Source organism: Teleopsis dalmanni, chromosome 1 (genome assembly GCF_002237135.1).
Source record: "Teleopsis dalmanni isolate 2A chromosome 1, ASM223713v2, whole genome shotgun sequence".
Classification (NCBI taxonomy): domain Eukaryota; kingdom Metazoa; phylum Arthropoda; class Insecta; order Diptera; family Diopsidae; genus Teleopsis; species Teleopsis dalmanni.
Window position 1 is genome coordinate 174881781 of NC_051846.1, and position 26348 is coordinate 174908128.

A 26348-nucleotide genomic window follows, 5' to 3' on the forward strand; every position below is an offset into this window, starting at 1 on the left:
ATGGGATTTGCAATTTCAAACAAAAATGACACAAACCTCAATTACGTATGGAGCCAATTCACAAATACATAATTAACTATTTAAATGCACACATCTCCGCAGATATGTGAATGTATCTACGCTATTGAGTATGACAATAATTTTCATCTGACGCTGTATTAAACACTAACAAATTATGTTCACATTAAGCTTTTTCGCTACGTATGTATGTACGTACGTATGTATGTGTATTTCACCAAATTTTAAGCCTGCCAATACTACGCAGATAATACGTATTAAAATCTGCGATCCTCGTACATATAAACAAAACACATCTCATTACTTTTGATAATAAATTGTCTATGGTGAACGCAATCAATTTGAAATGATATTTGTACTTGTGTGAGTGTGAGTGTGTGTGTGTTTTGTATCTCTAATTGTTTCATTTACTGAATTATTTATGTATGTATTCTGTTTATCTGTTTATAGTATTTTAGGTATTTACACTATAAATACCTGCAAATGCTGTTAATTTAACAATAACTAAAATAAATAACTTAAATGTGGCGGGCGACATGGATTACTTTAGATACTTCTGAAATTTGTAAATAACTTTGTGTTAAGTTTCATTTGCAAATAGCTTAAAGCAACGATAAATTTATTTAAATTATTTTCTTTATTTTGAAAGTTGAAATTTCTTACAAGTCACATTATTAATTCAAGTCTCAACTGTTGAGTTGTTCTTATGTTTGCTTTTGTATCTTACGTACGTCTTAAATTGGCAATCTTCGAACAATACCGACAATGAGCTCTTGCGTTCATTTCTAATTAAATACTCAAGTTTTAATTAAGGAATTTTGAATTATTTTACGTATTTCGCACATAACTTCAATACACATTGTTTTCCTCAAATAAATGAAGTTATACTGAAATCAATTAAACAAATTTTGCTACTTGATTTTATAAATATTTGAATTTTTTGGTACTACAGTGCGTATGAGTGTTATAAATTACATTTAATATGTACTCACATTTCAGTAATTTTTTTTTATTAAAGCCGTATAAAAAACTGTTTAGAATGCTTTTAAGTAAATTAATAAAACTTCAGGATGTTTATAGAAATTGTTATGGTATTACTAATGGTAGTTAGAATAAATTTTGCCATCTTCTTATGCTTACTCTGCGTCTATATAGTTTTGCCTTTTGTCAAGATTTTTGCACACACTCAGATTTTTTTCACTACGGATTTGCATCTGAACATAAAAATCTTGCCGACCTTTTGCTAGTGTAGACACCGAGTTAGCTATCTATCTATTGTTCAGAAATTCTTATGTTTGATTTTGTATCTTACGTAGTTCCTTAATTGGTAATCTTCCAACAGTTCCGACAGTGAGATTGCATTTATTTTTAATTAAATACTTAAGTTTTAATTAAGAAATTTTAAAATATATATAGCATTTTGCACTTAGCTTTAATATATGCTGTTTTACTTAGATAAATATTATCAATAGCTAATAATCTCATTATAAAAAATTAAAATACAATAAATCATTTGAGCTATGACTTGAAAAAGTGCTCTGACTCATTCACAAAAAATGTTAAAATTTAAAAGCTTTGTCGAAGTAAGTACCCACTTACCAATGTTATTGAATAGTTTCCTGAGAGTTCGCCAATCATGATTATACTTAAAATTGAAATGAAAAAAAAATACTCGTTAAGAAAAGTATTGAGGTTTCTGACTTATATAAATACATATGAAAATATGCATATTAACATCCAAAATTCAACTTTTCATTTACCGTGTTTCATCTAAAAGTATACAGTTTTGTTTTAGCTCCTTAGCTCCTAAAATTTTATAGTTTTGTAGCTCCTCGACAGTTTTTATTTTTTGTTTATTGCCTTCTAATGCATCTGGCAACTTCAATGCAGTTTTTGATGAGTCCGTAAATGACAATTGGTAATAGTATTATCTTTTTAGCCATGGAGAATGCATAACAAATAAGTAAGGAAGAGAACTACAGAAGAGAACTATCATATAGTTCTTAAGTCGTCGCGTCTTTATATTGTTTTCTAAGTATTTTTAACTATATATTTTGTTTAGTAGTACACCATTTTTAAAGGAAATGAAACTTGAGCTGCTAAAATTAATTCAATTATTTATGATATCAAAGAGTCTGACGACCAGAAGGTCGTAATACTACAGTAATACAGTAGATAAGTATCTACCGTATTATTTCATTTTCGTGTTACCTGGACTATTAGTGACGTTAAAATATATAAAAAGTAGTGGTTCTTTATATGAAATTAAACTCTTACATATATTTAAAATATATTTTTTCAAATTAAATGGAATTTTAGTTATTTTACCTAATATGCATTAATTTGATCTATGAATTCTAATAGCATTCAAAACATTGCTTAGAACTTAATTCTGACTTAAATACACACAAAGTCGAATAATTTTATGTGTAATGTAAATACTTAGCCTTGAGCTAATGGATGTGCACGTATAAAATTCCATAGAAATAAAACTGAAAACTAAATTTGGCTTACGAATTAAGTTGGAATTGCATTTTTGGCATGTGACACAGTCATTTTATGTTTTGCCTGAGGATAATGTAATGAAAAATGAACTCATAAAAATGTATAAGTATTTCGCTACCAGTAAATTATATATATATATAAATATATATTCTTATAGTGAGCGTAAGCGTTATTTTTATTATGGCCAAAATGAAATAACAGAAAAATATACTCATATTCCATGTTTCTGCTTGTAAGTACCGAGCAATGGAATGACATGTTGCAGCTCATTTTGCATACCAAAAGAACGTGAGCATCTGGCGTTTACTTAGCGTTAGTCACTTTTCGGCTACAAACTAATACCACATTCGAAACGCGCCAAAATCCTTCAGTCGGTATATTGGAACAGTAAATGAAAATGGTGGAAAATTGTCCTGAAGCGAAAATCATTTTTCACTTTTGCGAATGAGTTAACGAAACAAGTCGATGAATGGATGAAGCGAACTTAACTAAATTGCACCAGGCATGAGTCTTGGAACTTATACCAGCGCAAAGGAAGTTCTCAAAATATAAAATGCAGAAAGGAAAGTAAAATATTGTTGGAGCGGACAACGGATACGGAAATGCGAGATGCTTTATTTTAAGATAAATGCAGTTAATGTACCTAGTAGAATAGTAGTTGTGGGAGTGACATAATGCAGTGCAGAGATGTTACATTATGTTTTGCAAGAGCCTGGAGGGTATACTTGACAGTGAGGCATTTGAGTTAATTTTATTATTGTTGCAAGTGTTGCCATTTGCTTCAAATGTTTGTTATTGCTTGTGTAGCGTTAGTGCCAGTGTTGCCACTGTTGCCGCTAAAAATGTTGTTTCTCCTGTCATTATGATTGCAGCTGTGTAAGTTTCGCCTTCTAGTGAATGGTTGCTGGCGTGAGTTGTTTCTAAAATGGCTAAAATCTAGTCGACAGTGAACAAAAAAAAATCAAAATGCTTTACAGAATATACAAAACTGCTGTAAATGCGTTGAAGCAACAAAGGAAGATATTAAGATACATCTTCTACTCATGGCTGAAAATTGACAATAGGAAAGTGATTTTGTTATTTTTCGCCATTGTTGAACTTGTTATGTTTCGCTTATTATTAACTGAGAAAAGAATACAAAAATGCCATTATATGCAGTTTTTATAATTTTTTGCTTATTCCACTACATTATATGGAAAAACCATAATGACCATCAATTTTTGCGTATACTTAAAAAATGTATTTTGAATGAAGAATTTCTTTATTATATTTTCTTAACGAATATCTCTCAGTAACTGAAATGTTTTTATAAATGCTTAATTTCTATATTATAACAAAATATAAATAATTGAGTTGAAACATCTACTCTATATAGTAGGCTTGATACATATTAGTACATATTTTGTCGAAACATATTATTACTTGGATATCATAGGGATAAAATAATTTAGTTAAATAGGCTTTATGAAAAAGTGGTATATTAAAATGACAAAATGGAACTAACCCCGATGTATGACGGATTACCTCGATAACTCTAACTGATCACAACGAAGCAGTCTGTCTGTTCTCTGTTGGATATTAACTCGCTTATTAATAAATCGAATCAAATAAAATTTTTGTAGTTCAAGATAGAATTTAAAAATAGAACTAGTTATCTAGTATAATTAAATTTAAGACACACACACACTCTAATAGCATCGATTACTCTAACTGATCTAAATAAAGCCGTCTATATGTTGGATATTAATTCGCTATATAACAAATCGAATCAATAAATGTTTATGGAAATATTTTTTGTACTTCCAGATAGATTCTAAACATAAAAGCAATTACCTTACCTTGTCTTGTTACAAAAAATAGTTAAAAATTTATTTCCAGTATTGTCATTGAATGTATAATATAACTATGGTTAAATAATATGTAAGACAACTGAATAAAGATATGGATTCAGTTAATATATATATGATTGTATTTGTTTTTTCCTTAAAGCTCATTTTTCAGCTGCTGTAGAAATACATTGCAATTGCTTGGCTTTTGACAATGCAAATCAAATGAAATTTTAACAGACCATCAGGTGTGCCCCTTTCCAATCAACACTTCTCTTCAATATCAGTATTTTCAGTGTGTTACTATATTGTATTGGGGTATTGGAGTATTGGGAATATTTGCTCCATAGCACTGCAGATGAGCCTTGGCTTCCCCCTCTTTCAATTGAATCATCTTCAGCCAGTTTTTTGGCTGCAACATACATCCTACATATCTTTTTGTCGATTAATTGATTAATCGCCTTCTTGATCTATCTCTATTCTATTTGCTTACAATACATGTGTACACCATTTTTTTTGAGACTATGATTATGCTGACAACGGAGCTTCCTTTTCTATTCAAACAGCATATAAGCATTGTTTTCATTTTTGTCTTTCTATTACCAAACGTTCAGAAAACGTATCTAAGCCACATGAACTACTGTACTACTGATACAGTTTTAGTCAATTGACTAAAATGATATGAGAGAAATTTCATTTAATCAAATGAACTTTCATAGCAAATTAACAAAACTCCAAGCTCGAACATACAATTCAAGTATGACTTTGGATCAGTTAGCTAATGAACATTGAACATTGAACTATGAGCTTCAAACTTGGCAGGACATGAGTTTCGCCTTGCGTGTATCTCCATAGACGAGATTTTTAAGGAATGACATTATTGATAGTTTGCCTATTTCTTAATCGATTAAGAACAAAGATCTCTTAAATTATATTAATTCAAAGGAATGATGTTAGTATTTCTTCTTATATCTTTAGGATACTTGCGAGAAATGTTGCGAGTAATCCCTAATTAAGGGTAATAAAAAGATGACTGCTAATCTGCCGCTACAAATAACCAATCATCCAACCATATCACATCTACTTGTCGTAATATTCTTTCCGTAGCTTATGTGGCATTGTACTGTACAATATATCTTATTCAAATATGCTCTTAGCAATGAGGTACACTAATAATATTATATTCTATATTATTTTAATGAAAATCTTGCTAATATATCAGTTAAAAGAACGGAATCAATTTTTTTTAACGATTCTTATGCCACATATATAGTTACCGCAATTCGTTCAGAATTATACCCTATTGCATATCTAAACAAGACTGTGCTTTTGAAGTACACTAATAATATTATATTCTAAATTGTTTTAAAGAAAACAGTGCTATTATCTCTGTTAAAAGAACGGAATCAATTTTTTTTAGCGATTCTTATGCCACATAGGTACATTGTTACCGCAATTCGTTCAGAATTATACCCTATAGCATATCTTATTTAAACAGGACTGTTGCTTTTGAAGTACACTAATAATATTATATTCAACATTGTTTTAATGAAAACAGTGCTATTATCTCAAAATAACTTAACCAAACTTTTTTTAGCATTTCTTACGCTGCATAAATTCAAGGCTTACTCTCTCCAAAAGGTATTTAAGCCTCTTAGGAGATTGACTATATGCCAGAAGCGATATTATTTTTGTACGCATTTCAAATCCATTTATATATCCAATTCAGTTGCCAAAGAGATATAAAAATGTTAAGTCATAGCTTCAAGCACTTTCCGGCATATTCATAAAAATTTTGAAATCTTCGTTTAATAGGCGCATAATTTTCTCTTCTGCACAGAGCGAACGGAAGCTATTTTTCATATTATAAAGACATACGAATTTATGCAACTTAAATAAAAATGAAAAGAATTTTCAAAACATATAAAAAGAACATTTTCATGCCATAAAATTGTTACGAAATTTGCATTTTCATGTTATTTCGAAGTGCCGCGCTACTGCAAATTTAAAACTTGGCATACAATTTTTAAGCAACTCTCATCGCAATCCTGAGAAACCACCTTCGCCCACAAATAAACACAAAAGCAAAAAAGAAAGTAAAAATCTAAAAAAATTGGAAAATAAATGGAAAAAATTAGGTATCTGAAATGAAAAAGAAACAGAAATGGTAACGAGTATAAAAATTTGCAGATAACGAGACAGAATTTCTTTCAAATGCTTTTATGATCAATTTTTATTGGGAAGGAACGTTGTCGAATTCCCGCAGCAAATATTGGTTTACAACTGTAGGTCTTTAGCTGATGGCATCTATATAGTGTATCGCTGTGTATATCCGTATCTGACATAAGTGATTTTATGTGTATCTGTGCTCGTATTTGCGCAATGAGACAGCACTGCTTAATATCAGTGTCACACTCTTTAAAAAAAGGGCAAATAAAATAAAAAGCATTTGGCACAAACTTTTTGCCTGCACACGAGTAGAGTAGAGAAGAGTAGAGTAGAGTAGAGTACTACGTTATGTGATTTAACCCTAAATTTGTTTTCCATTTCCTCACTGATAAAGCATAGCAAATATATAAAAGGTTTCGGCACTATATTTGGCACTGAAGACTACTCTGCACAATAGTTCCTCTATGTTGTAGATATTGTACTCCGTAAATATTCAGGTTTCAAATTTCACTAAGAATTCTATATATGCAAAATCAGAGTTATTTTCTTATATTGCAATATTTATGTATTTGGCACTTAGCACAGCATCTGCGACTACACAGTACACATTTTTTGTGTTGTGCACAAACAGAGCTGCTGCTCTGAAATGTATTTCTTAACGAATTTTCCAAAAAAAAAAAAAATTCCATCACAATACGGAACGGAAAACTCACTAATGCAGTGGCACGTTAGCACACTTTAATATGCAAACAAGTATGTAAATGCTTTCAATTGCTTTTTTGTGAATGTGTCAAGATACGCAGTTATCTACGAGGTGTGTACTTCTGTTTGCCGTTCTTTTTTTGGAAAAAAAAATTTATTTTAGAACTTTGTTTGACTTAACTTCTTAAACTTTATTCAACGTAACTCAATTCGCTCAATATGCAATCACCATTTTCTCCGCACACACTTTCACTTCCACTAACGCTTCTTTGCCTTTGCCATCTTCCGACATAATTTCTGATATTTAATATGGAAACTCATGCGTTCTTTTTTTGGAAGCACAAGTTCTTGTTGTGTACTTTTTAGAAGCTTCTCTGTCATCTTATTATACATTGTAAACCCCTTAACTTTAGCTATACTATGTGTTAGGTTTTCTAGGATTACATGCTTGTTTTCCATACTTGATGATATTTTTGTGGTAAACAACTTGATTTTATATTGCATTTAATCCGGTACCAACTCAAAATGTACGAACAAAAATATATTCAAAAATCTCTGAATCGAAAAAAGCAACAAATTCACTGATTTAAAATCAGAAGATTTCAAAACTAAGTTCCACTGATATTGTAAATACACTGGTACCAACTCAAAATGTAAAAATGAAAAAATATTCAAATTTATCTGAGTCAAAAAAAAGCAAAAATTTAGTGTTTTAACACCAGAAGATTTCAGAAGTATTCCAAAATAAGCCACTGAAATTTTGCTCCCATATTAAAGTATTCTGTAAGTAATATAAATATTAATACAATATAAATGTTAGATGCAAACATTAATTTTCATTCGAAAGTTTTGTCATAAAAATAGATATTTATTGACAAAATACAAGTCAAGGTAAATGTGAAATAATTTTTAAAAAATTATTTTAATTTTTTTTATAAAATTTTTCACATTGACTCAGGTTTCTATTGAGCATATTATTTTATAATTTAGTTAATATGAAAAGTATTCGGCGTTTTTTATCACTAGTTGGTTTTTGAACTCATATATCAGGCAACACAAATCCGATTATGTCAAACGAGCATGTGTTTGAGAGATGACTTTTCAGGTCACATTTCAAGGCACTTATATAAGTCGTCGCTTCTGCATGAGTTATATTGATTTAAAAGTAAACGAATACTCGAAGCAATATGCTATGTTTTACTTTAAAAAAAAATAAAAATTTGTTTGATTTAAAGTGTGAATGCTGTCAGTGAATCGATACAAAGATACACTTCATTTTGGTAGATTTGATAACTCAGTTGTATAACAAGACTTCATACTCTAAACATAAACAAGACTAATGCCCGATTAGCCAGCAAAGATTTATAGCCTTGAGCTAGATTTGAGATTTGTTTCGATATTGTTCCGCCAACTCAAGCCTTTGTTATGGTGAATAGCTTATGATGAAACTACTTATGTTTGCGGTATTACAGGCAATAATGATAAAAACAAATATACTGGCCTATAACATATTAGTATATACATCTACAGGTATTATATTTTTTTATGGGAATTTATAGGATATATCTACTTATAAAGCATGAATGCGCTGTGATATAAAAAATTTATTGAATCTGTTCTAGTTATAGCTTTCTTTAAAATAAACATCGGTAGTCTGTTTAGTGCCAAGTTAGACAAAAGAAGCTATAGATCACCGCTTTAGTATACTCTAAATGTCAATTTTGTTTTGTTTTCACATGTGATTAAATTTTTGGTTTTTTCTTTTGGTACGTCACTTCTTTAAACACTCATAATAAATTATAAATAAATATTTATAGCAAATATTTATATTAATTTAAACTCTCAAGTATTATCTGAGCATTTAAGCATACGCCATATGTATTAGCCGAACAAATAATTCTTTAAAATTTTCCTTAATTTTTGTTCAATAAATTTTGCAATCCTGACGACAAATCGTTTTCAAATTCAAGTTTGCTTCCTGCATAACTGAACGTTTAGTACAGCCCGTGAGCAGAAGAACTTGCCTCGGTAGTAACACGAAACTTCAATTAAGTGATTTTATGAGGCCGTTATCGAATTTATAGTCATCGATTTAGACGGCGTGAGATTGCCTTGCCGCAATATCAAATTTTTACAACATTAAATGGCTATAAAGTGTGAAAATCACTTGAAAACATACAAACACATACAAATTTAAAATAATAAAAAATATGCTTGGATTTAATACAAATTTTCTTTACTGGCACTGACACCCGCAAGACAATTTCGCTCACACACACATACCATGGGAATCCATGGGAAAGTATGAATGGTTTCTGTTCCGTTTCCGCGTTTCCGTATATACTTCATCTTGTCAGCGACTCCAATGCAATCGATTATGTAAACTTTTAACACTTATGATATCACTGTGTTCAGCGTTTTCACTACTTTCTTGTCGTTTTAACTGCTTCATCGTACTATACCATTCTGTCATTCAGTGTCAACACTTCCGTTTCCGTTTTCATGAGAATTAAAGTTGTGTCTTGTGTCTGTGCTTTTCAGACGCTGAGTTGCGATTTTTACGACTGCAGCAATTTTTCTTTATCTAATGATGTTGGAAATTATAACTGTTTGAGTCCTTATTGGCATATTAGAGCCCTTAGCAATGACAAGCAGGAAATTATATGTCCTTAGTTGCAAACGCATAACAGCGCTCACATATCGACGACATATTAATTTCGGAAACGGTAGTGAAAGTATAAAATTCGAGTTGTAAAACTCGTTAAAAATGCGTTAAGTCAGAATTCATGTACTCACACTCATAAATTTGCAAAATTTTTCACTTTTACTACTTTTTTCTTCTAGAATTTTTGCCTCTTTCACAGAACCTTATGACTTTCTGTGCTCGTCGTTTGCTTGAAAGAAGGAGAGTTTGCTTGAAAGGAATTTTGACGCCATATTAGTTATGCTTTCTGTCTCCGTGAATTTTAATGAAGCTTAAAAATTTTGCTGCGTCTACGTGATATGCAGCGTGTGTGAAATGCTGCTTATGATAAATGTCACATAAAAGCTTTGACTTACAAATGAGCCCAGATGAAGTCGTTCTTACACAGAAAAAAAGCCTTTCTATGTACAAACATTTATTCAATTTGTAAGCACGACTTGTCAGTTCTACTTTGATTAAATAATGTCATTAAGAAAGTGCGCTAAACTAGCATTTTTATATTGTTTTTATAAAATATTTTTACAGAATATTTTTATAGAAGTGCAAATTAACTCATTCAGAGTTTATCACATAACTAGAAAGTTTGTGTGCACTTAATGGTGTGCTCAAATTTTGACACAGTTTTGTCTATACGAGTGTTTTAAAGGTGAATATGAATCTCTTTCTGCTTCACAGTAGATTCAACTTCGAACTGAAAATATAAACTTAATATCTTCTAAAAAAAAACAAAATGTTAAAACTTATTGCCTGACGATATTTATCAACATTCAGTAGCATATAACATAGATCAAACAAAATTCATGGCCCAAAAGTACAACTTAATTATATATAATTCTTTTTAATATTTTCCATTATTAAAATCATACAACTTATTACGTAAATAACTGCTATCACGTCTCAAGATCGACCTGATTCAAACTGATTGAGGAACGTATCAGTCAATGCGTTGTAGGAACAGATGCTATGATACTGGATATATCTTATAAGGATTTCTTGCAGATTTGGGCTTTGTGGATGAGGAGGAATCTATTCTCCGTCTCATATATCAGTGTCCATTATTGACTAGGAGAGGAATTGAAATCTTTCGGACACATTTTCTTACCAACTTTATAGAGCTATTATTCTGCAAAGTAAGAGATTTAACCATATTTATGGATATATCAGGTTGGTTGACTCTTATTCGAATATCAGAGTCGTGGCTTTCAGCATTATTGGTATGCTGAATATTGCGTAGGTACGTGCCTTGTCGGTTCAAAACCACATTATTCTTTACATATCCTTGGTAAGTAGCGTAGCCAATCCAATCTCTGTTGATATTTGGGTAACAGCAACCGGTGTGAAAAACAACTCCACCATGATTCTTCTCGCGCAAATTTGGGTTGTAGTCGCAGCTATCACAATATTCCCAATCTCTATTGGTCAAGACAGCGAAGTTGTGGGCACTGACCCCCATGGTACCAACTATAAATCTTAGGTTAGGTTAGGTGTTAGGTGTAGCAAATAAATCACACCCACTATATTTTTTTTGATTTGGTGTTAAATGGATATAATCTTAAAAAGTTGGTTTTTTTTATAAATAAAAGTAATTCGAAATAAAATTTATCTTTTACATATTTTGCAGAAAAATCAATGTTTATTTTTTTATTTCTTAAATTCATGTTTCAGTTCACTTAAAACTGAACTTGTGCAATTATCTTTTTTTTAATGAATTATTTTCTTTGCGAAAAACTTATCTTCTCTAGTTTCTTTTAATATTTCTAAGTTATAAGTAAGCATAATAAAATAATATTTTAGCAAAACTTATACGTATTTGCGTATAAGTTTTACTTTACTTTACTTAGCCCACACATACTTTTATCTGGAACTTAATACGAGAAGGAGTACTTCAGTTTGATGTGATGTATGTGAAAAGGATATATACTTGTACGTTCTAATAAAATTCTGCATGTGATGTGTTGCTTGCATTAATGCACGATCTTCCTTCAAATTATATTCAGTATTCATAATATTCTAAGTTAGTTACGTGTTTATACTTTTAATATCGCAAGCAGCAAACTTTTCGCATATTAGTATGTTAGTATGTATATTTACATATGCAAAGTAAAATATATTAAAACAAACTTTGAACTCTGAACATATTTATGCATTCTAAATAAGCAATAAAGTGTGGAAATAGAATATTTGGATAAAAAAAAGAATAATAACGGGGCATATGATGTCATATATGAGTAAAAATATTCTTTTTTCAAGAGAAATAAAATATAATTCATATCAAATATGCTTATGAATGATGTACAAAGGAATTATATCATGTTATATATATTAATATAACTAATATTAAAAAAAAAATTATATTCTAAACAAAAAAAAAAAATAATAAAACATTTTTATGCGATTTAAGAAATTTACACAAAATAACAAAATTAGGCAAATAAGAAATAATAAATTTACACAACAGACAATTATGCTTTCATTCATTATTTGCATAAAGTTAAAATAATTTATAATTTATTACAAAATTTTTTCAACTGTAACACATTTAGTGCCTATAAAATGCAAATCCATTTAAAGAAATTTACCTAAAACCAAATACGAAAAATACAAGAAAAATAATAATCCTTATTAAGTACACATTTTATCCAACAATAATAACAATCTCACATTACCCACAACAAAAACAAAACCAACAACAGTAACAACAGCAACAACAGCAATAACAGCAACGCTGCTAACAACAGTAACTGTTGAAACAGCAGCCTAAGGTGCGTTTACAAATCATTAACATAAATAAATAAGCAAGCAGTGCCAATATAAGAGCACAAACATTAGCCCACCACCGCATTCATATTATGCCGTACTGTACTCGAGTGTCCTGCCAGTGTACGGTGTAAGGAACAGTTGCCAACCTGTCTGCCATTCTTCTAATATGAAATTTATTTATTATTTGCTTTTATTTATACGAAATTTTTTCTACTGAATTAAATTTTTACTAAACGCAAACAACTTTGACCATATTAAGTATCCAACCATAACCGAGGGCCATCATGGATATTAAGTAAATATGACTACAAAATAAGAAATAAGTAAACAGACGAAAACTTTTCTTTACCAAAGAAAAATTAAATTTTATTTTACACAATAATTTAATTACTAAAAAATGATAAAAAAAATATTTCATACATATTTACATATTTCAAAGATTGATAAATAGGACATGGTCAAACAATGTTCCTACGGATAATGTTGGCATAATTACTTTAAATGATCAATGATTAAAAACTTAAAGCGATTAAACAAATTGGTAATTAAGAACTGTTACCGAAGTATGTCGATTAAATTTATTCTATATTAATAATCATATTTTTGTTCGAAAATAATGAAGAAATTTAGGATGAGAAAGTTTTCTATACATTCATTCGGAAAGAAAAAGTGAAAGAAGCGTTATATAGTCAGCCAAATTTGAATAAATTTTTGTCCTTGTCCTTTCTTTGCTATTCGAATCCGTCTAACTTTTAAACAGTTTCTTTTCGTCAAAGACGCATCACTTTCGACAAAAAAAAATTAACATCAGCATATGTTATATTTTAATTTATTATATTTATTTATTAGGTTAAGTTAGGTTATGCTGGTAGACCAAAAAGGCCACGCGTAAACCATTAAGGTTCATTGCGATACCAGCTCAGAGTCTTAATTTTTTTTAGCGAATTTTATTAGGATAAAACCTCAGGTATGTGCTCCGGTCCAGTTAAACTGACAACCCCTAGTGTTTTATCCGAGTTCTCGAGAGAGCCGGACAGTCACACAGCAGGTGGTTCAGGGTTTTCTTTGCATCTGGTTTGTTGCATTTCCTACAAGCATCGCTATGAATTGGGTTAAGTTTGTGCGCAATTTAAAAATAAAAAAAAATAATTTATGGACTGTATACAACTGAATAAATATTTAAAAATTATTAAAGAAGTTCTAGAGTAGAATTATCACTTTATGAAACTGAGAACTAAATCTAACGGTACTTGCGGCAAATCAGAAAATATGACATTTACATATGTTTAAAAATGTTTCGAAATATTTCTGTATATCAGAAGTAAGATAAAAACTAAGAAAATTTTGGTTAAAAATAAAAAAAAGCTATATACAGTCAAGATAATAATAGATTCCATAAAGAGCTACTAGATTATATAATATCGTTATTGTTAATTTTAAATAGATTAGCAATAATCTATTTAAATGCAATTGTTAGCACTTCTCCTACTCCACTTTCTTAAGCTATTCTCAAAATAATATTAATAGTTAATTTTTTGCAACTAAATGTGAGTGCTCTAATTAGAAACTCACCCCTGCGAACACTGTATTTTAGAAACCAGATTACCGATTTGACAACTTTTATGTTTTTGTATATTCAATAAATAAAAATAAGTAAATGTTGTATTGAAGTTTTTTACATGTCTTCTTTACATGTCGTCCATATCATCCAACTAAAACTCAATTTAACCAGAAAATTTCAAATTATAATTCTTATTTAGTTTAAATCACTTGTATTATATTAAAAAAATAAAGTGTGTCTAAATATGAATAATTTAATAAGATTATAATAACTTAATGTATTTTTTATATTTTTATTATTTAAATAAATTAGGTAGAAAGTATTTTAAATTTATTAAATACCTAGAATTGATTATTTATTGCTTAACGATATACTTTATAAATTATAATCTGATTTCTCCAATAGTTTTAAACTTTGGAAATGGTTCACCAATATTGTTCCTTTGATAAATAAACAGTTCAATATTAATATTATTATTATTTTTTTTTATATGAAGTACGGCTAACTTTATGCAATTATCTATCAGTCTTATATTTATGATTAAAAAGTTTTAATGTTGTCGAATGACGAATAATTTTTCACTCTGGTTCCAACTCGAATCAAATATAAATGTTGAATGCTGAAGTATATATGTGAGCTGAAATTTGATTTCATTTAAATATAATAGTTTCAAATTCGTAATTAATAATGGTTAGTTAAATTATAGTTCTAAGTAGGACGTAGGATTTTAACAGGTAGCACCACCACATCTGCAATTCAACTTAATAAATTCAATTAAAATTTACTTAAGTAAATATAACTAATATTAATACTGATAGAATCTAAATAAGATTAAATAACAATTAAATGACTGTATAATTTATTTAGGAACATATATACTATAAGTGACATTAACAGATCTTCTCTCAATAATATTTAATGCTATAAACACAGTTAAACTGAGTTTAACTTTAACCGTAGAGATTTAAAATTATATTTTTATAAGATAATAAATAAAAATGTCTAAAATAATAATTCTGTTCCTCAAGCCACTCGAGTAACTTCGTGTAACTCTATGTATACATAAGTGCGTTTCACCAGCACATTTTCAAGTAAAAGAGAGCATCTGAGAGAGCGTAACATCTCTATTGAAATTTTAAAATGCTATCACGGTTGCCGCTTGAAAATTTTTTCCTGTACCAAAATTGGTTTAAAAAGGTACCATTTCTGTAAAAAAAGGTCCAAAATTTTTTTGTACCTTCTTATTTTTTCGTTCTGTGTTTTTTATAGTGTTATAAATGAACAAGATATAAACTATTCCTAATACAACTATAAATATTATCTCATTTTTGATAATAATAATTTTTTTTAAAAATTTATTTTATTTAAAAAAGAAAATTGCGATAAAATAAATAGCATTAAATTGTTGTGATTTGTTGTGGTTTATTACAACAAAAAATGCATTCACTTATAAATTTCATAATTCTCTTCACGTACGTACAAATATTAGAGTGAACTACTAGAGTAATAGTTTCAAAGAATTCAATCATTTACAACTTTGAACACTTAAGCAAAGTATCTATCTATGTTATGTAAACAGTAAACTTACCTAGTTGAACCTTTAGAACGATACAAGCAAATTTTTCAAAAAGATTGATGGTCCTTGCAACCTAAGTTTTAAAAGGATTTAAGTAAAGTTGTTGCAGTTTTCGAGCAATTTGCATAAAATTTCAAGAAAAAACTATAACGAATATATTTCGCATTATATATAGATATATAATACAACATTTATAAAAATAAAATATATCTTTCTGTGTAACTTCTGTGCAATTTAACTTGAATTCTGAATCCTTTTTGAACAAAAATGTTTCAATTGTTACGCAAACACTTAAGTGGCTTAAAATACAAAGCAACAATACAAAAGCTCTTCAAAAATATTAAACAGAAAATCTTGTAAAAAAGTTATAAACTTTTAGTGAAAGGCTTCAAAGTTGAGATCGGCATTAAAAAATTAAAAATAAAAAAGTTATATTTTAAAACATACTATTTATTGTATATATATATATATATAAGAATATATACGTATATATATTAATATTCACTGAAGTATGCACTGACAAAAGAGCAGAAAAACATCACTTTTTCGCACCAACCTAAATGACTTTCAGGTACCCGATTTAAATGGAAGCCATTGCTCTGTGCAGTAGAAAAGTGAAAATTACGTTGAAAATAACCCGAAGCAGTTAAGCCAACACAATCCAAGCCTCAAAGTAGCAATTGAGCTTAAATGCAAAAATCCACAGCATCCAAAAGAAAAAAAATCTTGAAATCCTTAAAATATAAGTGAGAACGAAGCGGAAATTATTATGAAAAATGGACAGACAGAAAATGTTAAGTGCAATTTAAAGCAAATGGAAATATAACTAGAAGTAGAAAAAAACTCTCTTAGTGAACACCATAAGCTCTGCGAATAAAACGAAAGGCCTCAGGATAAAGCCAGAGAGGAACAGCGACAACAACAACAACAACATCTGTTTAAATTCACAAGCAGCTTTAGATTTTTACTTACTTAATGAAGAAAGCTAAAATACGCAATGGAACAATAATAAAAAATTTTACGCATAAGCGAAAAGTTTTTCAGTTTTTTCCCCATTTTCCTCGCTCTTGTATAGAACCGTAACTGTTCGGTACTTAAAACTTAATACTTGCGTCTTGGTACACCTTAAAGATTTTCTAGCATAATTTTTAACTCTTTGTTGGTTTTTTTTTTTTTTGTTGTTGCGTTAATACTAGCAAACTTAAAACCTTAGATTTCTGCGAATTTTCCTAACAAGTTGAGTTTCATAGAAATGTTCCCGTACAAACTTTCTTCGCTTTCCTTTTATTTATGAATAAACAAAACGCAAAATTTGCATTACGACAATTGCAACAACAATTTTTTTTACGAAACAATCTTAAATATTTTTTCATATTTTTCTCTCACTTAATTCTGTTTCTATTTTTTTTTGTTGTTATTTATATTTTATTTTATTTCATACAAAAGTTTTACTTAAATTTGCACAGAGGAAATGAAAGCAACTCCACTCCAAGAACAAAGCATACCACATTTACCGAGCACGCTACCAACTTATCTCGTTCCCATTGTTCCCTTTTACATGTTGCGGTTTGTGGGAAAAGTCGTAGTGATGCTTGTGGCAACCACCATTGCAAGAAAATCTATGCAATTCACGTTGTGGTAAAAAGAGCAGGTGGCCAGGTTCATGCTTATTGGTGGAACGTGTAGTTTTCATTCTGATAAGTATTGCAATCGTACAATTATAAAATATGTAAAATTTTTTACTAAACTGAAATCGGTGTACTACTACTGTAACGCTTGACACAAACACGAACATTTCGAAGTCATAGAAACACCTAAACTCATAATCTACATATCAGATAGTCATACGATATTAAGTTTAACCTAACTTAAGCTTAACTCTTTTAAGTTTGGGATATGTTAACTATTAAGTTTTTTCAAACAGGGAAGTAAATTTACCGAAGATATAGCTATGCGATATGGTACACGCATTACAATCTTGATATAATCAAGTGCAAAACTAACATGGTTAACCGCGTTCTTAAATCTCTCTAATAGACGCATGCTTCAAAATACAATTTCCAACTGACAGACATCACGGTTCTATATTCAAAAATCCAAAATTACCGAATAAAAGGAACTGTAACGTGTGGTATTAATTGACTATATATTAAGATAAATAAAAAAAAACTTCAATGTAAGAAATATCCTACTTATTTATATAGCAAATAATCTCCGTATTGGAGTGACAGAGAAACAAGCAGTTAAATTGCCACTATTTACGGCTAGGATTACACTATTTAGGTTTGACATAAAGACAAAAACAACCCATGAGCATTCAGAAGCCGGCGCTACCTGATTTCATAATAGATGATGGTGACGTAAGAGCGATTATAGTCAAAACAGCACATGGTGATATGAAGAGGACGATACAAAAATTATGTCCATTAGAATATGTTACATGTAATAAAGAAATGCAACAAATTAGAAAAGTTAATTATGTGCGGAAGCGAATAAATGCCATAAATAAATATGCATTTTAAAATCTTTTAAGAAAAAGACACTTTATAGTATGTAAATTTTATATACAAATTAATTATTATATGTATAACTATGTTATCAATCATAATATTACAATGCATTGAATTATATTTCCTAATCTTCTATATTAGAAAGGAAAGCACAGGCTTCCTTACAATTCTCCTCTCTATAATCCGAATAACTATTCCTTATTCTAAATTTTTAAACAATTTGAAACAAATATGGTCATATGAAATCTTCAAACTCTATGCAATACTTTTTATGAATTAATTTGTAGGGTGTATCAATGTGCATAATAACTAAAACAAAACCAAAATTAAATTGTAATTAAAACTAAATTCCATCACAATTGTTTATGCATTTCCTACTTATTCCCACAAGAAGTAACATTGTAACTCTACTTTTTACTAAATAATTTTTTGTATATTTACTTTTTGTTACTAAAACATAATTATGTTTAGTGGTTAAAATATCATGGGAGGATAGAAACATTTTCTGGTCCAAGCAAATTAAAATTTATTTTCTTTTACATTTTAATGTAAAATATTATTTATAATATTTTTAATTAAAAAATTTAAAAAAAATTGTTTTGTTAGCAAACAATTGTAACCATACTTTATAAACTACAAGTGTATCATTTTCACAAAAACAATTTATAGTTCATGTTTAAAAAATTTAGTAATTTTTATTTATATTTAGAGTTCCATAGTAAATTGCTTTGACAACAGAATTTAAATTCTTAATATAAACTATTGTTTTCAATAGAGAGATATTTCGAACAGTAGTAAATTGTAACAAGAAAATTGTATTATTATTTATGCGAGTATTTATTGCCGAATACTGATCATCAGTGGTCTTGGAATTATTTCTTGTATTTAATTATTTGTAAATAATTTTTTGAGATTGCAGGTACCAAGCATTGAACTCGCGCCCTGCCCGAAACAGCTATATAGTCAGCCATCAATTAAATTAGTTAAAAAATAATAAAATCGTATTTTTATAATATACTACTGTTCAAAATACCTCTCCATTTAAAGTTGCATAATATGTGTTTTATGACATACATATATATATACCATATATATATATATATTTATAATAATACATATATATATTTATATATCACGATATTTATATCGTGGTTTTAAGAAATTAGTTGAGTTTATTAGATTCTTTGTATGTTAATGCTCGAATCATTTATTAATGATAATATGACAATATGAGCAGAGGGAATTAAAATATAAAGACTTCAAAGGGAACTATAAATTTGGTTCGCAATTTTTTGAATAGCTATTTCTTGTAGAAAAATGCTTTTATCCGGAATATGTTGATAGAATTCATTGGCAATGTCACAGTACCCCTAAATATTTGACTCTTATAAACTAATTTTGTTTATCTTCTGTTTTAATAGAAAACTCTTGAGAATTTAAATATTTTGTTTGTAATCGGAATGTGTCTGAGGTTGTCTTAGATAAGTTGATAAAACGTTCAGCCCATTTAAAGCCACCACATTTCATACAATATTTTTAAAAAATATTAAAACATTATTAGTGTTTGTTAAAATTAATAAAAAAATATTTAATAATTATTTAGTTACTATTATATAGTTAAAATAACTCAAATTAAAAATATATATCCTCCTTAATAATGGCTAAATACACTACATTAATGATTACTATAAAAAATTAACCTGAAAATTAACTTAAATTTAAAAATAAAAAAGTATCACAGATAGTTATTTCTTATTATGTTGTTGTTGTTGTTGTGATTTGAGTTAGTGTTATTGCGCACTTTTACTCTTTTGCGGCTGGGGGGCTTATCCCCCCATAGTTTATTAACTATACTAGAATATAGAATATACTAGAATACTAGAATCATTATCATTTATTTATCTTCTAACTGATGACAGACCGTAGATCATCATATCTTCCTGTGCGTCCTGAGATGGACTTAAGGTTTGTTATTGAGTTGGGCAACCTGTCAACTTTTGTGAATAATTTTAAGGCTCTGTCCTTGATACATTTTTCACTGAGTCTATTTTTAGATCTCTATTATGATTAATTTATTAAGTTAGTCTAATTTTTTTATTTATATAGGAATAAAATATAAAATATCAAATTAGTATAAATTACTATTAACCTTTGCTTTACACTCTATTATTTCTACTGAATTTTATAAAAATATTCCTAATCGTAAAGAATCAATATAATCGAATAAATTTCACATTTCAATTATTTTCATTCCTTTTTTATTCTTTAAGATACAATTTCAATAATATTATTATGATAAACATTTTTATTGCATTTCATTTGTATACAAAACTATAGCAAAACGAATATTTTAAAAAATCTTTTGCTTCGTTATTTCCACACACACACAATAGAAATTATATCTATAAACTGCAATATGCAAAATTCAAAGCATATCAGGCAGATGCATCTGCAAACTTGAGTAAATTTGAGGAGACTTGAAATACTTTAACTGATTGTGCTTTGTACGATAAAATTGGAAAATCTAAGCTCTGCATTGAATTACCTGCTTTATTAAATTGAAGTTTTTTAATATGGAATTTTTATTGAGTCAGTTTTATCTTTTTCTATTCGGTTTATATCTGGATTGCATAGAGTTATTGAATACAAAGCCGTAAGTTAATATCTGTATAATATTTTCAGATAAAAGTCTTGTCTTGTATTTTCTGAAATTCACATGAAAATGTTCGTTTGAGTGGCATATCTCGAAAACTAATACTTTTATTTGTTTTGTGCAAATGAAGTAAGAAAACAAGAAAGTTAAGATAACATTTGTATGTTTTTTTATTATTCGAAAGCTGTGGGTTATCAAGTCACAAACTAACTAACAGCTGCTTGTATAATTCATTCATTATATTGATGCTATTGTTTATGATTCTTAATAAAGAAATATTTTAGATAAATAATCTATTCATAATATAAATTAAAAATATTTATGTTATGCTCTTCGAAAGATGTAGGATATCAAGACAAAAGTTAACTAACTGCTACTTTTGTATTCATTCGTTATATTGGCGTTGCTGTTAATGTTTCGTAATACAGAAATATTTTAGAAATATAATAAGAAATATTTTTTCAATAATATTTAAGATAAATAATGTAATAAAAATATAAGTTTATAATATATTACTTCCAAAAATTTTCTGTTATTGTCTAAATGCGTGCTTTTATAAAAATATAGTATATGTCTTAAATATAGACCAACAAAGTGGAAGAATGGTACCCTGTCATATTATGTATGTAAAGACAAATCTATAGAAGTTAAAAAAACTAAATTAATTATTATATCATTAATCTCACTTAGGTTCTAAAAATCTAAGAATAATTAAGAATATGAAAATTATCTAGATTTTCCTTAAACTCAATCGAAATAAATTAAATATATTATAAAAATACAGTAGAAACCAATATATTTTACCTTTCTTTTGCATAATAAATCCCTTCTTGAAATTAGTTTTATTTTCTCTGAAGGTTCCAATTCATTTGAACTATTACTTTATTGAACCAAAAGGATACCGTTATATGTATGTAATAATTTACCTATATCTGTATATTTTTTTCTATGTGCTTAAAACTTAAGCTTCTGGAGCTCTATCACTGTCACGACCTCATAACCATATCATGGTGTCAGAAATTAAAAAGAAAAGAAATTAATATAAAATAAGCAGTATTTTTGAGAAGAAAATGTATCAGATTAAAATTTTCCGTTCTATACATACATGATCATGTATTTCGAACGATTTTTGGTATTTTGTACATTTTTTGCAAAAAAAGTAAGAAGTGAGGGTCATAAAAGGAGTTTGATATGCTTATTTATAAGAAAACCCAAAAATGTAAACTAAATTACATTTACTCCACAGAGTCTTGTTTCCACAGAGTCTATTTCCTTCTGAAAGAAGCTAGAGCGTCAATGTGCTATAGAATTCTATAGGATTCCGTTTTGAGCAGCTATGTTATACCACTTATTTAAACTTTGTTACCGACATTTCCCGTTCAGGCATATTTTGTATGCTCTCACTATCTTAATACTTTTTAAAGTCATTTCAACGACAAAGGACCCTCTGATGTCGTCTTAGATTTCTCTTTACGTTAAGTTACCCCAGCGCCATTTTGTGCTTTCTATTTTTTTTTTATGTGAACTTTTTACCAGTTAGTTAGTAAAGTTCCTGACAACTTTCCAAATCAAGACAGTGAATTTTGGAAATAATGTAGAGTTTTCTCTTTACTCACTAAATACGTTTCAAGTTTTGCACCTACCTAGTATAATGGATTTGACTTTAGAATTTGGCAGATGTGGAATGCTTTTTTTTTAGAAAGCTAATATTATTAAATGTTGTAAGAAGATATTATATGCGAAGCGAACAAAAAATCGAGACTCCGTATTATTCCAATTCTTTACTCAAAGACTTTTCACATGACGACATCTTAAACTAATTGGTAATCCGGCTGTAACATAATGCAAGATTGTTACTTTCGGATTGTCATATAATGATTTCAGACTATTAATCGGTAAGTATGAAATATCTAATAATTTATATTAACTTCACTTTATGCCTTTACGTTTCTAGCAAGAAATGTGGTAGCAAAATGGCAATAAATCGCTAATTGATGTTAACGAATGTCAACGGATGACCTGTCGTTGCACTCAACCAACCATATAATAATTTAGAAAATATTATTTTGTTATTAGTACACATTTCACCTAATCTTCTCCAAACGTCATAATAACTTGTCGCAAAACTGCAACTAAAAAACAAACGTGTCTTTTCGCATCATGTTTCTGAACCAGACAGCTAGAAAGTTTGTTTCATTTAATTTAGTTTAGAAAAATTATAGTGTGAGTATAATACGATTTTCAAACATAATAATAATATGAAAAAGATTTATAAATTGATCCATACAAATATGCATTTATTAATAAATGCTATAATCTATAATGTATAAAAAATTTATAAAAAATAGAGAAAAATAACTGAAAATGGCTAACCTGTCACATACTATCCTATATAGCTATAATCCTTCAATTTCCTTAGGATTATACTAATATTTAAACTCTATTCAAGCAATAAAATACAAATAAATACAAAAAAGATTTCATTAAATTTGTATTTTTATATCACCTTTACCATAGTTGGATCCCTTTTAAGACACTTACAAAGCCCCAAGTTTACAATTTAGATGAACAGATGCCAGTAAAAATAAAGCAAAAAACAAAAAAAAAAAACAAGACCGACAAATAAGTAGTCATCTTTGAACACTCACACACACATAAAAAGTGACAGTAAAATTCAAGGTACACGTGGGAGACATTATCTTAAATGCACCCAGGCGAGTGTTTCGAAGATGCGAAGTGTGCGAAATACGAAATATATTCCGTCTGCACTTTTATGGGTGTTTTTCAACCGTTGTGTGGTCTTTTGGGCTCGTGTTTTTATTAAAATAAATGTTTTAAGCCTAAAATGCTAAAATATAGTTACTACATACATTCTCTCACATTACAACTAACACTTTCAACCACAATCGCAACACATTTCATTATTACTTGTCAGAAGGCAACTAAAATGTGTTTATTATAATGAAGCATACATTAACATGAAATCATCCGCATTCACATATGAAAAGCAGCACGTGTTCGAATATATACCCACATACATTTAGGCTCATAAATGGGGAAAATAAAATTGCCTAAATGTTTTTACATTGCTTTGAATGCCAAAGGATTATTCAATTATATTCCAAAAAAAAAAACAAAAAAAAAAACAGAAAGGAATATCTTCCTTTGTTTAAGCTTTATTAAGGTAGCCTTTGTTGTCCTTTTCCGTTTCCGTACGCACTAAATTGACTTGCCTTTGTATCGTATCTGTGCAATGATTTCATAAAAGTGCCTGCGTTAATTTGTTCAGATATGTAATGGCGTTGATTTCCAGATTTTGGTATGTAGTTCCAGATTGCCAAAAAAGCGCGGCCATATACGTTATGCGTGCTATTGGGATTTGTATTAAACAATTTTTTTCCTTCTTTTATTGTTTACAAATATCTTTCTATTGCTCGAAAAACTTTTATTCTTTTGTTGGACTAGAATTTATCAACACAAAGCAAAAAATTTGTAGATGTATTAATCTAAAGTCAAAACTAGAGATACAACAGTAGTATAATTTGTGAATGAATTTAATGCAAAACTATATTTATTTACTTTCAAAATTATAATTATATTTACCAAAATATTCTTAGAAGACCGTAATAAATATATTATGGGACGTTGGGACAGCGCACCGTCCAACAAATGGCCCCACTGAAATGTAGAATAAGCCGAAGTAGACCAAGAAACGACTTGGGTCCTTTCTCGTTCTTCCATTCTCAGATGTCGTTATTGAGTTAAAACTCAATAGTGGCTTTCATTTGCATAATTACATCGCTTGTCAATGCAAGCAGCTCATTTAGCTTGAGGTTTCAAGCCCAATCATCACCAACCCAAAGGTGTCCCAAGATAGTCTTCCTTCTGCTTGCCAATGCTGGACATTGGCACAATATATGCACCGAGGTCTTCTTTTTTTCTAAACATAGCCTGTAACTCTTCTTCAACAATAGAAATCTTTTTAAGATTTATATGAAATATATCAAATTTCCATGTCCCGTAATCAATGAGGTCAGCCAGCTTAGGGTGCGAATAGCTAAGCACTTTTATCGCTTCCCTGGCCAACGGTTGCGGTATCATGAGTTTAGTCTGTCTACAAGTGCTCATCTCTCTTCATCTATTAAGATGAAATAAAGTTATCCATTTATCGACATAGGCTGCATTCATGTTGTAGCCCAATGGTGTTCTGGGCTCTGGGCCGCAGAAATTATGCCTTGATCATTGCTTTGCAAATTTATATGACTCTTTGCTCAATATGACCCTTAATAAAACCCATATAACCCAGTGTTTTAGAATTAAAATTAATCCAAAACATGCTTTAAGAATTCATAAGGCAATAACACGTTCACACAGTCCTATTATAGTACTTATTTATTTTTTTTCCAAGGCATGAAATTAATTCAAGCTTAATCAGTGTAATGAATAAAAATTAAATTAACACAAACAAAACAACAACAAAAACAGCAATTGTAACAATATGTGGCCAACAACTAATTAAATTTACTTATCTGTTAGCCATTAATTTCGTATGCCAATTAATTATTGCTCATACGCAGTGTTGTGCGAGAAATAAAGATAAACAATATCTTTGTGCGTGAGATACATAAAAGTTTTTCGTAATTTTTCTTTACTGACTTTTGACATTAATTTGTGTTGTTTGATTATGTGTATGGACATAAATTTAAGATAACTCAAACAAAAATTATAAGGAGATTGGTGCTAATACACAACACATTTAATGTTGCATTTAATTTATCATTTACAATTTTCATTATCCTTATAACTACAACCCAAACTAGATTTAGTATTATATTAATTCAAAAGCTATTGTTGCATAAAGTTTTGACTATATCAACTATTATTATTTAAATGTGTATCATTCTTCTTTATCTTCTTCTTTTCTTATAGGCAGCACATCGAATCCCGATGCTAAGCGCCTTTACGACGATCTTCTCAGCAACTATAACAAATTGGTTCGTCCCGTTGTCAATGTGACAGACGCTCTGACAGTACGCATCAAGCTGAAACTATCGCAATTGATTGATGTCAATTTAAAGAATCAAATCATGACAACCAATTTGTGGGTGGAGCAAACCTGGTATGATTACAAACTCAAGTGGGAACCTAAAGAATATGGTGGCGTCGAAATGTTACATGTACCCTCTGATCATATATGGCGACCGGATATTGTGTTGTATAATAAGTAAGTATGCTATGGCAAAACTCAAACAAATTGAAATAGTTAAATGAAAGCTGTGGTAGATTAATTCTATTGCACAAATCAGAAGATACAGTAAAAAGGATGTCAATAAATTGATTTATTCAAGTTCAATCTCTTTTATG

At 29.1% G+C, this 26348-nt stretch overlaps 1 protein-coding gene across 1 annotated transcript in view; it reads left to right on the plus strand.

Moving 5' to 3' along the window:
• The window catches only part of LOC119670294 (acetylcholine receptor subunit alpha-like), a 94758-nt gene that overhangs the window by 14907 nt on the left and 53503 nt on the right, over positions 1-26348 (plus strand). The window contains exon 2 of the mRNA XM_038080497.1: positions 25914-26208. Within this exon, the coding sequence (XP_037936425.1) occupies positions 25914-26208 (295 nt within the window). The remainder of the gene's footprint in view (positions 1-25913; positions 26209-26348) is intronic.